The following is a 14,500-nucleotide window of genomic DNA, read 5'->3' on the forward strand; positions in this document are numbered from 1 at the left end:
AATGTCATTAGTAAATAATGGAGATTCCATAAAGAAATATATAGAACAGGAGTCTACTACTAATACGCGTCCAAAACTATCGAGAGAGGTGACCAAGACAACAATAATCCTAAGGCTGAAAAGAAAAATTGTCTCTCTGTCCGGAGATATTTGGAGTGGAATTTGGCAATTTTCATGTCGTTGTTGTAATGTTTTTGTGCACTGAAAAAGATTTTGTGTACAAAAGGATTTTGCGCGCATTTAATTTTGATCCCACCTCATTGGTGGACCGGCCAGGCTATTTTTTATAAACTCTAAGGCGGCCAACGCAACCCGGGGCCATTTTTCAGGTTTTCGTCAATATCTTTTGAACGAGCTAAATTTTTTATTTCCGCCTTCGAATTATTGTTATCGAGATCAATACGCGTTTTTAACAATTCTCTCGATATTTTTGGGCGCGTATTAAAAGTTCTATTAATTCCGTATATTCGGAACATTCGTCTCCATTTAAGAATTTGGAGAATCAGTTTATATTTGGAATATTATGCATATTCGGACCTCGTGAGGTAGTATCAAATGAACGTATTCCGAATATTCTAAATTAAGGGTTTATCCGGAACGCTTCCATAAATACTTAACGGAAAAGAGCTTTCCGAAATTTCAGAATAAAACGGTGAAAACTCCCTGTGTAGCAGGACCGCACAAAAGCTTAACTCTTCTGTCAAAGTCAAGGTAGGAATATAAAGTTCTAAGACAATAAGCCATTTTCTATATTTTTGTTTTTGTCATTTCATTGCGGCTGCTGAGTAACGTATCACCCCATGTCGGCTGCCTGTTCAAAATCATGCTATCTCAAAATATTTTTCAAAAATGTCACAAAACCGCCCTATATTAGAGTTAGATTGAAGAACTCTTCATCTCAGAATGCTTTTCGTTAACTCCCTCTTATGACAAAATGCATTGAACTTATGCTCATGTAGGGAGTTTTGGAAACAAATTTTGAGATAGTGCATTTTTGAATAAAATTCTAACGTACGGCATTCTTCAAACAGTTTCTGAAAGAATGACCAAACGAACATAACTTTATCAATTCACGAAACATTTAGTAGACAATGAATTATTTCTCCAAAACCTTTTGCATTTACAAATTTATTATCACTACTAATATACTACCAAAGATACTCGACTACTACAATTTCACTGAATGGGATTGAATTATTCCCCGTTTTCCTTATACGGCCCATACATGACACAAAAACCATGCGCAAATATAAAACGATGTTACGGTCTGCGGTTATGGTCTGCTATTACGGTCTACTTGAGAGAGTCGACGTGCGAACGCCCTAAGGGCGAGGATATGGAAGAAGGTGGCATCGCTGATTAATCCAATGATGTGGGAAAATTCCCAATGACTACCACCACCATGGCGTAAACATACAAGGGACAGCTGACTCATAGTTTCATGCGAATTGACACCTTACCTTTCAGCGCAGTACGATTTTGACATTAGTCCATCGGTTCGTCAACACGAAATATATCGAACTCGTAATGACGGCTGCAGTATTGTCACCGTGGCTACCACCTGGTGTGGTTCCGCCATGGCAAGAACAGTTAAATCACGCGATATTACGGCGCCGTTCCACTGCGCAGTCGCAGTAAAGAAAAAAAAGAAAGAATTTTGTGCGAGAGATACATATTTTTCCAGGACTGAAAAAAAAAGAAAGAATGGAGGATTGAAAAAAAAAAACGAATTGGATTTGTTGCAGTGGAAAAATTTTAAAATAAAGCACATGATTTTGTTAAAAATTCGACAGTTGCGGAAGATTTTCAGGCGGAGCTGAGCAAAAAAACAGCCCGTAAATTGTATTGTGTCTAGCTAATGCGCACAGTGAATGAGTAGAACAAAATTTTAGAAAAAAAAATGAATTTCTCTCAATGTAAATACATACTTGGCATCAAAGTGTATTTTAAATTAATAATCAACATCATACAAGTTTAATAGAAAAAAAAATATAAACTTGAACTTTTATGTACATAAATACAATTAAAAATCTATAATCATGAATTCTAATGAAATCATAATGAAATTTCCTAATGAAGCAGCTGGGTCTAAAGAGGAATACTTTTTCGAAACATGCTTATGTAAATTTTAATCGTCACACATATCTGAAAGTGACTTTAAAATACATGCAGCTGAACTTGGAAGAATGGAACTCGTGAAGGCCAAATTTAGATCAACAAATTGAAGCGGTTATGTGTACCTGAAGGTGGAGGCAGTAAAGTTACAACCACCTGTTGCAGCCACGTTATATGCTCAGGTGCCCGTGAAACGGCAACAACAACAAACCGGGGAAATTTTTTTAAATTAATTGCAACTATATAAAATCGATTTTGTATTAAATACGTAACACGGTCTTTGGCAACATGAACGTATTGGCACAAATAACAAATGGTAAGATTCAACAACAACAGCCAATGAATTGAATCGGCAGTATCAGCAACATCAACAACAGCAAGTTCAACCGCAGCAGCAAAGGCCGCTACCTATAGGCCCAACGAAATAAGCCGGGCACACCCAGAGCCGGCCACCTCAACCAGAACAACTACCGCAATAACCACATAAAGGGGTGAGTCCGTTCCAAAGCCCCTTGAGTGGAGCTTACATACACTCCTAGGTACACGTACATAAGGGTAGGCACACGAAACATAATATACGACACTAACACTATTTACATCTAATCGCCACCCATTTACACGTATGATTAGCTACCTAAATTGGGTATAGTTATATGCATATATAGACATATACCCAATTAGAGTGCGCGTTGAGTGCAGCCACCTAGAAAATATACCCAGGTGCGTAGTGAGTAGGGGTATATGTACATATAAGCATATGACCACTTAGGTTGCACATATGTATGCAACCCCCCCCCCCCCTTGTGAAATACTTGCCTAAGTTTAGTCAGCTGGAGAATGCCAGCCGTTGTATTACGTTTGAATTCCCCCACTATTGTACCTTTGCGTTAAATACGCAAAACTAATTCTATGCCTTGTGTTAACCCTAAATAAAATTTCGCATATGTCCTGGCTATGCCAATTTCTTATAGAATTTTCTGACTAAGATTAGGTAAGGTTTGCATTAACGAAAGACAAACAAGAAGGCATACCCAATTTGGAAAATTTCGGATTATTAAATTTAAAATCAAAATAAATACAATTAAAGATTTGATATCAGATGCATACGCATGATGATAAATACCTTGACTATGTATGTATATTTAGCCTTAAAGGACTAGACATGCCAATTTGTATGTTATATACACATACTTGAAATGTAAAAGTTAAATATAATATTTAAAAAGTGTCAGATTATTTTTATTTGTTCTTATTGAAAATTAGTATATTCATACATACATATGTATATTGGAGTTTTCTTTATTTTTCAACTTCGCAAGTAAACATGTTTTAGATAATTAATTTAGATAAGTCGGTCTGTATCCCCCCCCGAGGGTATAGCGCGCCTAGTATTTATTTATTTTTTATATATTTTAATTTTTAAATAAAAGCCTAATTTACACCGTACACCTAAATAAAAATGTAAATTTTAAGTACAGACGTTGAAGTATTGCGTCAAACGCTAAACGTTTATTGGTCAATTCTAACCTGCATATGTTTCAGGGTATTTTGAAGAAAGTTCGTAGTTTAAAACAAGAGATTTGTAAGAACAAATAGGTCTGTCTTTACGTATAACTAAGCATATTCATTTAAAACAATGCTATTCGACATATGCCCACAACAAAGTGAGCAGGTATAAGGAAGCTTCCATGTATACCCCTGCCTACCCTCCAATTGGGATGGTCTACTTTTTTTTTGAATTCAGTACCAAAGTAAATATGACCTGGATCTAAATCAAGTTTATATCAAAAGGAATGAATATATGTACATACCTTTTTTTCTTACTAATCACTCCTAGTGAACCTCCTTTTTGTACGGCATCATTTCGCTCACTTTAATGTACCTAGCTGTAAACTTATATAAATTTAATCATAATCCTAAGTAATAAGCCGTAATGAAAATGAATTATAAATAAATTTGTAATTGAAATGGGAATGCTGGCGTCGCCAATTATTTAGAAGGCATAAGGTAAGACAGGTAAGGGGCCACCGAAATTTAGGTGCGTCGGTGGCCATGGTTATTTGAGGGTGGGACTAAGCACCGGGCGTCGCAACAACACCCGCGGCGCCCCTCTGTGTATTCGGCCTTTTTATTTTCCTTTCAGTTTTTGTTATTTTACTTTTCAGCTTTTTTTTGATATTTGATTTCAGAGTAGTAACCGGTCATGTCCGGTTCGGTAATTTTTTCTTGCGTCAGTTTTTTTTTAATTTTTTTTTGAATTTGAATTTAAATTTTGGAATGTTAACGGTCTGTCCGTGACATCCGGTTCAGCCGGATGTTGTTTTATTTTGTATTGATAAGAGTTTTGAGTCGGTCTCTGCGCTTCTGCCAGGTTTTTTGAATTTGACAGCTGCTCGTTTTGACAGGCATGATAGGAACATTTTTCTGTTTATGGCGCAGGAACAGTAAGGTTGGCAAGGACCCGCCCCAGCCGACAATGACTAGCCACTGTGCACCAACACATCATGCCGACCGCCTTCCTTACTGCTTCCACTGTAGATGCGTTACCATAACAACGACGAAATTTGTGCAAATGAAAAGTTTGACATACACGGCTCAAAAACACTGCGCAATATTCATTTTTAAAGTAGCGCAACTAATGAAACATGTATTTGAATTATATAAAAAAGGCACTAATTGTATAAAAAATTACTATTTTCCACAGTGCTGGTAATTCACGCGCACAGAAGCGTTTATTTTCCATTGTATTTATAAAATATATATTTTAATTGCAATACCAGCTCAACTCATTGCAGCACTGCGCAATATTCATTTTTCAACTAGCGCAACAAATGAAACATGTGTTCTAATTGTATAAAAAATTATTATTTATTATTGAATTTATATGAATTCGTGTTACAAGCTAGAGATGGTCCTCACGCCTTCGATATTAACATTTTTAAGCAATAATTTCTGATGTTATATTAGCCGTGTTTTTTAACACGCGCGTATACGTTTCGTTTGCGCGTGTTAAAAAACGCCTATCTTCGCTTAGATAATGCTTAGGAGACCCATCTAGCGGATGTGGTAAAACAACTAGCTACAGCAACAGGGTGTACCGAAAAGCGGAGACGCAACGCTCTGATGGCCATAGGGTATAACATATAGCTGAATCAGTTGCGATGAATTGTGGACACACATATAATACATAGAATTAGTGTACAGGGTGAAACAAAGACACATATTTCAGTTACATCTGAGTATAATGCGTATTGAAATTTAGTAGGACAAAATTTATGCGCAGCAATTTCAGAGGTGTATTTATAGTTTGTCTCTTAGCAGTCAATATAAAGTTTAAGCGTAAACGGATATACGCGTGTTAAAAAACACGGCTATTATCAGGAACCACAGGTAAACTGTGTAAGATTCACCACACACGAAGAAAAAAGCATGTGCAATATTTGCAGACATGCGTAAATATCAAAATCGTTTTGATTTTAGCGCAGTTCTATGCGCAAATAGCGCAACCAGTGCACACACCGGGCAAATACTTGTGCAAATTGGTAATTGGCACAAGGATACTTGAGCCGTGTAATTGGCGTATTACTTCGTAAAAGCACCCCGTCCGGATTTTTTAATTTGGGAGTGTCAAAGATCTGCCATCATTGAAGAACAAACCTCTAGTAATTGAATCATGTATGAAAAGGTTATTTCTCCTAAAATTCCGTTCTGAAACAACGAACAAAATTTTTAAATAGTACTTAAAGTTTTAATATTCACAAAAAAAAAGTTTAAGTTCTTTTAATAACAGTTGTCAAAATATAATTATTTTTGCTGCAAATTTAAGGTAAGTAACGATTAAAAACGCAATTTGTAATAATGTTGATTGGTATTTTTTTTCTTAAGCTCACAACTGTCAAATTCGTTCAAAAATATCGGGAGAGGTGTCAAAGACGCGTTTTGGAGTTGGGACCACAAAAACTTAAAATTTTATTTTAAACATTTTCTTGAAGTTGTTGTAATTTTGATGATTTTGTATTGTAAAACAATAGCTCCAAACCGGTGTTGGACCCACCCACGGTAACTTTTTATAAGCGCAGCCGAAGGACGCCAATCCAGGAAGGTGTTCTGCGCAAAATTACTATGGACCACACACCGCGTTCAGGGATCCGCGGCCAAGTAGCGAGCGGGGCATCCTTTTGATGCCTCCTGGCACCAATTGGCGCTGTTTTTAGTAAAACTATTAGGTGCCCCGTTCAAACCATTTGTTTCGGTTAATAAACCTTCATATATCTTCCACGGAGCATTTTGCAGCATCCTTACATTCCGACAGTATGAAGATGCCCATAGTTTGCTGGACATTCGCACATGGAGTACTTGATTGCCCCTCTATACCCAGAACTTCCGCTGGAAATTCCAACTAGCCCAGTTGGTAGACAACTTAAGTTGCTAAGAAAAGACCCCAGCTCAAACGCAGTACAAGCCATCGGTGTAAAATGAAATTGGGTTCTTCTTTTGCCCTCCTCTCTTAGCCATACTGCTTCAAGTTCCAAAAGTCACACTCACGAAAGTTTAAGAGCACAGTTGGACACATCCTTAGTGAATCTGTAAACCCTCCGAATGCTGATCGCTGTACTGTATTCATATTTTTAATATTGTATTGTTTACCCATGGCCGACCACCATTCTATAGCTTCATTTATAAGAATTGGTCGTCCGACAACCATATATAGCTCTACAGCTATATTGATTTGTCTTTGCTCCTGCCTGGAGCTTTATTAATCTTCCTGTCTAAAAAGTAGATAACATACTTTTTTAAGCTTAAATAATGACCAACAATGAATTTGAGTGCAAGGTGTCAAACCGCTTATAGGCAATGGACCAAATTACCTGCCTGAAGGATAAAATTACGGTTTTTTAATTAAAATAAAAACAAATTTTTATAATTTATTTAATAATTTGGGAAAAATTTAAACAACGTGACATCAGGACGGACAAGGCGACAGCTGTTGCCACGTTGTTTAAATTTTTCCCAAATTATTAAATAAATTATAAAAATTTAAAAAAAAAATTGCTTCAAATAAATGTTTTCATACATTTAAAAAAGCAATATGGGCAATCCCCGATTATTAAAATCATAAAAAAAAATTTGTTTAAAAGTTACAAAACAGTTACATTGCGATCATGGTACAATAACCAGGTAAAAGCATCAGAGTTGCATTTTACATGTTTTTTCATTCGAAGGTGGTCATAAAATGTCAAACTTTGTTTATCTTTACATTGTTTGTTTATTTACTTTTGATGTGAAAATTTATTAGGTAATTCTTTACTTTAGCTCACAACTACTAAAACTCGTCCAAAAATATCGGGAGAGGTGTCAAAAGACGCGCTTTGGACCCAGGACCACGAATCCGAAAACGGAAATTGAAAATTTTATTTCTTTCCAGATATATTTAAAAAGTTGAAAATTTTCATGTGGCTGTTGTAATTTTGATGGTGTTGGGTACCCACAAAAAAACTGTGGGTAAAAGTGTTTTGCGTGGATATAGATTTGGTTTCCCATGGTAATTTTTTATAAGCGCGGCCGAAGGCCGCCAACGCAAAAAGGTGTTCTGCGCAAAATTACTATGGATCCCACCCCCGGTTTTTTGGTTTTTCGTTAAAATCTTTGGAACGAATTAAAATTTTTACTTTCCGCTTTCGGATTATTAATACTGATGTCAAGACGCGTCGTTTGACACCTCTTTCGATATTTGGTAGCGTATTAGCAGTCGACCCCTCAACTAGACTATTACCTGCGCAAAAATACTATGGATTCCACCCCCGGTTTCGGAGCTCCGGTGCCATTTTTCAGTTTTTGGGAATATTTTTTTACAGAAATAAAATTTTTAATTTTCGGTTTCGGATTCGTCGTCCTGAGTCCAAAACGCATTCTTTTGACACCTCCCGATATTTTTGCACGAGGTTTTGCAGTTGTGAGCTAAAGTAAAGAATTACCCCGCAAGATCAAGGAAGAGGAAAAATTGGGAAAAAGCTTTTGGCGTTAGCTTCCCTAAAATGGCTTAACTTTTTCGCTCCATTTTCAGGCCTGTGACCTTATTGTGGGAGCTCACAGAGTAAATTTGATGCCCAACTCCACTTCGCTATATTTACCGTCTTTGATGTAAATATTGTTTCCCGAATGTTGTAAGATAAAAAATATAATATAATTTTATGTATGACTTAGCATTGCTAATCAAGAGTTTGTAAAAAACGGAAGTTGTCTCATCGTCCCCAACGGTCATTCCTACAGTTATCTACCAAAATATCGGACAATACTTTCGCCGCTACAACGTGAAGGAAGGACGAAGGATAAATAATAAAGTCCCTTCTACATGTTCGCTTTTTTTAAGTGACACCGTTGGAGCGAAAGGTCAATACTTCGCACGGAACAGCTGCAGCACACAAACGGATATGCATGATGTACCACGAATAAGCCGTGAAACCCAGACGCAGTAACCTCCCCTAGTTTCAGGGCCACCATTAGTTTACAAAGAGCGAAAATATGCTATACAAGTATACGCAAAACGGCCCTTATCAGGGCCACCACTAAACAAAGAGAAAAAAATGCTAAACAATTATACTGTAACGAATTTGCTTGTAAATCCTCTTATTTGCAGTCCTCTGCTAAGTTCGAATCACTAAACTGTTGAATAAATAACTCAAATTTGTAATAATGCAAAATGGCCTTTATTAAAGTACTTCACAATAACAAACTGTGCAACGAATAGCTTGCTTAATAACCACACTGATTGATAGCTCAATGAAACTCTACTATCCAAAATAACACTGCTATTGCTCGCTAGATATCGTCTTAATCAAACTGCTTGACAACTCAAATCAAACTGAATTACTTCTTTCTCGCTTGCCCCGCTTTTATAGTTTACACTGCATACTTCTAGGCTCTTCGATTTCCAGAACTTACTAGTTGTTTCGGCTACAAAATCGCCAGCCACAACTACGTGCACAAATTATTGCTCTCTCTTGTGACAACTCAGATAAGATATATGCACGTGTTTGTGCATTGCCGCTCCGCTGCTCGTATACGTACATATGTGTAGACGCAATTATTTATTCGTTTATGTAGATACATAAAGATTGAATTATTGATGTGAATGTTTGTAGTTTGCGCACATAGGCATATAAGTAAATGCATCTGTGTGTGACATCTCTCTTGGCTGCCTTATATATGTGTATACTTGATTTAATTATTAACGTAAATACTGCTTGGCATGGCCTTAGCATCGCCTTAGTGATGGGATAATTTAGTGATGCTAATATCCGTGACAATACCTACGAAAAGCTGCCCTTATCAGGGCCACAAACAGTTTGCGAAGAGAAAGTATTGCTAGACAATTATGTTTTACATGCTATAGATTTACTTTTGGATTATTTATATCATCCATATGATGACTAGAAAAAACTGGAGTATAACCGATACTGGAGTTGAAAACGGAAATATTCCAAGCCGAACTTTTACCGTAGCAGGTACCGATACCAGATCCAACCTAAAGCCGAAATTGCTACAAAGCCTCCTGGCTAGAGCCAGAAGGAAAACCCGGAACCTTAATTGAAGTCAGTACGGTAAACTCGTATACCTTATTGAACTATGTGCCAAATCCTCATCAGTTCCAATCGCACGTAGGTTCCAGTGATGCAGAAGTACATGCTGAGGCACTAGATAACGCCACATCTTTTAAGGCCATAAGTAACAATAAATTTAATAAACCACTATATCTTTGCTCTGGATCACCATTACATATACCATGTGATAATCTTGAAGTGATGCGACGTTTATATGGTTTCGACAGAAAATCTATAAATTTCTTATCATATCCCATTTCTTTGAGTGCAAGATAATATGCACGCCAAATCCAATAACAATAATCCGAAGGCGGAAAAGAAAAATTTTAGCTCGTTCAAAAGATATTCCCAAAAAAACCGAAAAATGACCCCGGAGTGCTTCGAGACCGGGGTGGGATTCATAGTATCTTTGCGCCCGCGGCCTTCGGCCGCGCTTATAAAAAATTAATATGGGTGCGTCCAACACCGGTTTGGAGACCAAAACTATATCTGCGCAAAACACTTATGTCCACAATTTTTTTTGTGGGTACAAATATCATCAACATTACAACGCGAACATGAAAATTTTCAATTGAACATTTTCAACTTCTTTTGCAAATCTCTCTTGTCTAACACAAAATATTTTACCTCCGCCTTCTGATTACTGTTGTCGAGGTCAATGCACGTCTTTTAACACCTCTCTCGATATTTATGGACGCATATTATCAGTGTCATGCTGTCGTATAGAATTACCAAGAGTTGATGCGCTGGAAATGTTGAAGAAGTGATTCAGCTGCTATATGTAAATAAATAATAACAATAAATTAAATATATATCATTTAAAAATCAGCTAATTACCTTTATTTTCCATTTAAAATGTCTTTTTTCTCCAGCTTCATCAGCAAACCAACTTTTTTCTTTTTTTGTTTTGGCTTTGTTGACGAAAATTACATGTGAAATTTTTCTTCTTCCATCACTTTTGACAGAAGAAACTGAAAGAACGACTGACAGTTTATGTACAATCGGCAACAACAAAATACACGGGAGGGTTACATTTTCGCTAATGCTTCTACCTGGTAATTGTACCATGCATTGCGATTATTGAAACCGAACACAAAACCACCTAGAAAAATGGTTCGGTTCGGTTAGAACTAAAATTTTAGCAAAATAATTCAAAATTAAATTTATTTTCCATTTTCCCCAAGGCGGAACGATACATGGCAGCATGGTGACATACCTACAAACATAAATGAAAATTCCATGTACTTTGTTTTTGTAAATTCGATGGACAAATGTCAAAATCGTACGCGCCGGAAGTTGAGGTATCAAATCTAATAAAAAAAGTTTATAATCAGCTGTCCCATGCTGCCACCTTGTATCGTTCCGTCATGATTTTCCCTTAAAACTTTTTGAAGTACACAGTTGAATTTACTAACTTTTTGTATATTTTATTTTTGGTTTCGGATACGTTTAGCCTAAGTGACTTATTAATAGTGCAATTTTCTACGATTTTTGGCCATTTATTTTTTTATGAAGTTATCATATTTTTTTAGGTCAAGGCACCATATTTGTAGTTAAAAATATAGTACCTGGGCGACCAAGCTTTGCTCGGCAAGCTTCGAGTATGCCGCATAACATACTTTGTTCTACATGTCATCATTAATCAAACTCTACTTTTTTTATATATACATATGTTACATATTTTTACTTACCAATATTTGATTTCCTTTAAGATAGGATTATTAATTTCAACCATTTTTAGTTATACACTATGAGTCTCGCAATTTTATTACATTCCAAAAACTTGTAAATTTCACGAATGACAACTATCAGCTAGTTTAATTAAATTTGAAGCGCCATCTATTGGTAAGTAGTTAAATGGTTAGATGTCGTTTTCAAATTGAACATATGCCCCTAGTGTTCCACGGTAGCAAACTACCATGGTGAGATATCTTTTTGCCATGGTGAGAAATCTTTCTAATAATAATCTGTGAGAAATTGCAATTATTCATTTCATATTTGCCAAAAATATTCATTTAATTGTATTTTACTAGAATTTGCCACGGTGCCTTGATATTGCATTTCAATTTTATTAGCGTGTGTGAAATTAAGAAAATTATGTCGAATCATGTGTAAGATTTTTTTAGGAAGATTTTTAACTTCAATGTTCTCCTTTAAAGCTTTAATAGAATATGAGTAAGTCGAGGACTATTTTGTCTAACTACCCCAACCCTAAATGGCAACCCTACTCATAAATGTCCCTATTGTAATGCCGAGTGAAATACCTTTCGTTTGATACCCATATCGGCATATCTCATGCAATTTTTTTTTAAATTTGGAATAGGTGGCAACCTTGTGAAACATTCTGAGTGGCAAAACCTAGGTAGATCGTCATAGAAGGTGATACATTATCTCTGTGCCAAATTTCATTTAAATCGGTTGAGCCGTTCCCGAGATCGTTCGGCTATACAAACATACCAATATACAAATATACAAGAATTGCTCGTTTAAAGTAATAAGATATTGGAATCGATTATTGGTGCCTTAATCTAAATGTGTGATAATCTAAAAAAAAAAAATACCTAAAAAATTACAAACTATGCTATGTGTAAAACAAATTAAGTAATTAAAAGTCTTTTACCACCGTTTAATAACATGTTTTGACAGTACACTTAAAATTAGATACAACTAAACGAAATAACACAAAATAATTTACAATTTAGAGTGAGAGGCATCCTCCAAAATATTTCTTATTTTACAAAATGTTTGCTTAAATATTTCATTAAATTTGTAAGCACTTGTTTTTTTGCTCCCACGAAAAGCTGTGATATGTATGAAAAGCCTGATTGAAGGACATGACGTTATTGTTTATATAAATACGTATTAAATAACATATTTAGATTTTAAACCACGGCGGAACCATACACGTTGACGACAGAGCGTCATACATAACACAAAAATATTTCGTGTGTAACGCTCATAACGGAATGATACAGGTGGCAGCATGGTGACATACCTACAAACATAAATAAAAATTTCATGTACTTTGTTTTTGTAAATTCGATGGACAAATGTTAAAATCGTACTCCGCCGGAAGTTGATGTATCAAATCATATAAAAAAAGTTTGTAATCAGCTGTTCCATGCTGCCACCTTGTATCGTTGCGCCATGGTAACGCTTTATGCTTAAATGATGACTTATCATAGTACAGGTTTACAAGTATGATATGCATGAGAAGGAAGTAATTCCTTTCCTTTTCTAACACATTGCAGTTTGACACTTCGGTCAGTGTCAAACTATTGTGGAACTCAGTGGAACCTGCGTGGAACATGCGTTTGACACTGAACGAAGTGTCAATATTACCGGGCTTGCGGTCGTTGGAAGAAACGCAGGGAAACAAAAAAAGGAGCGGAATATCAGATATGGGTTGCTGTGATGGTAAATTTTATGAACGAATTGAGTATGAAAATGTAGTGCACCTATATGGGTCCTACAGAAAATTACACAAAAGTCTTGAATTGGGATATCTGAGGACGCGTAGTTATTCCAGTATTAAGAATACAAACACGGGTGCTAAGTTTTTCTACCCGTTCAAAAGTTCTCCGCGAAAAACAGTTTGAAACCGAGGTTGACTGCAATAACCCGTCCAAAAATGTGGAAAGAGAAATGAAAAGACGCGTTTTGTCCTGTTATCAATAGTACAAAGGCGAAAAAGTATTCGAATTATTGGAAGCTAGGCAAAAACTCGTATATTAATACCTTCCCCGACGGTTTTGGTCGTGTTTTAGCAATCGTCCCCGGTAATAAAGTATCACAATTTGTTAATTAAATTTCTCCAAAACATATGGATTTTAAAGAGAGATGTAATTAAGTGCTCATTTGAAAGTAAATAAGGGCATTTCTTTGTAATATTGCGATCAAAATTTTAGGCGGTTTTCGTTAGCAGCTACTACACTTTTCTTGGACCTAAGAAGTACAACAGTGCGAAATAGCATCCACAAAAAAAGGAACAAGAACAAGCATTTTATCAGGTGAGCGCGGCTGTGTATGTGCGTGCTGCTACATATCCTACTTGTAGACCTGTACTATGATGACTTATAACCATAAAGCCATAATCAGATAAAACAGCTGATCGAACCTGCCTTATTGGATTCAATGTAATCGATTAATGGTGACATACCATAACGCTAACTCAATTACATTGATATCCATAAGGTAGGTGTGATCAGCTGTTTTATCTGGTTATGGCTTTATGGTTATAAGTCACCATTAATCCGCCCTTAAAATCGTGCTGCGCCAGAGTTTGAAATGTCAAATCACATAAAAAAGTACCAATAATCTGATTTCTGGTCATCACCTGTATGGTTCCATTATGCTTTGAACTTACGTGTCTGCGGTTATGCTATAAAAAACACCATAACCGTCTAATATCATCGGAGCCACGAAACCTACATTAGACGAATATCCCAATGTACTTGTAGATAAAATAAAATTTCCGCCACCGCCACTTCTACGGTATAAAGGATCGTCGTAAAATTCAGATACATTTATATTGTTTCCATAAGCTAAACACCACAATCCGAAAAGATGTCTATCTATACCGTTTCCTTTTCGCGCCTCATTCATCATATGATTATGATTTTTAACAGCATTACGAAAGGCGTTGGCTATTTCTGAAGCAGAAGATTTTGAATCTTTTATGATTTGAATAAACTTGTGTACTTCGGTGGTGAAAGACCGTAAAGTTTCGGTACGACCATTGTAGAAATGGCGCATTAGAGCTGTCTCATATGTCGAAGGAATCC

At 36.1% G+C, this 14,500-nt stretch overlaps 1 protein-coding gene across 7 annotated transcripts in view; it reads right to left on the reverse strand.

The window, feature by feature from the left end:
• Nucleotides 1-12,321: 12,321 nt before the first annotated feature.
• Nucleotides 12,322-14,500, reverse strand: part of CROT (Carnitine O-octanoyltransferase) — a 34,005-nt gene continuing 31,826 nt past the window's right edge. For all 7 annotated transcript variants that reach the window (XM_067761341.1, XM_067761344.1, XM_067761342.1 and 4 more), the window contains 2 exons: nucleotides 14,083-14,499; nucleotides 12,322-12,537 (listed from right to left, as the gene is read on the reverse strand). In XM_067761341.1, coding sequence (XP_067617442.1) covers nucleotides 12,408-12,537; nucleotides 14,083-14,499 — 547 coding nt within the window. In that variant the 3' untranslated portion in view covers nucleotides 12,322-12,407. The remainder of the gene's footprint in view (nucleotides 12,538-14,082; nucleotide 14,500) is intronic.

This window comes from Eurosta solidaginis, chromosome 1, assembly GCF_040869045.1.
Source record: "Eurosta solidaginis isolate ZX-2024a chromosome 1, ASM4086904v1, whole genome shotgun sequence".
Classification (NCBI taxonomy): Eukaryota; Metazoa; Arthropoda; class Insecta; order Diptera; family Tephritidae; genus Eurosta; species Eurosta solidaginis.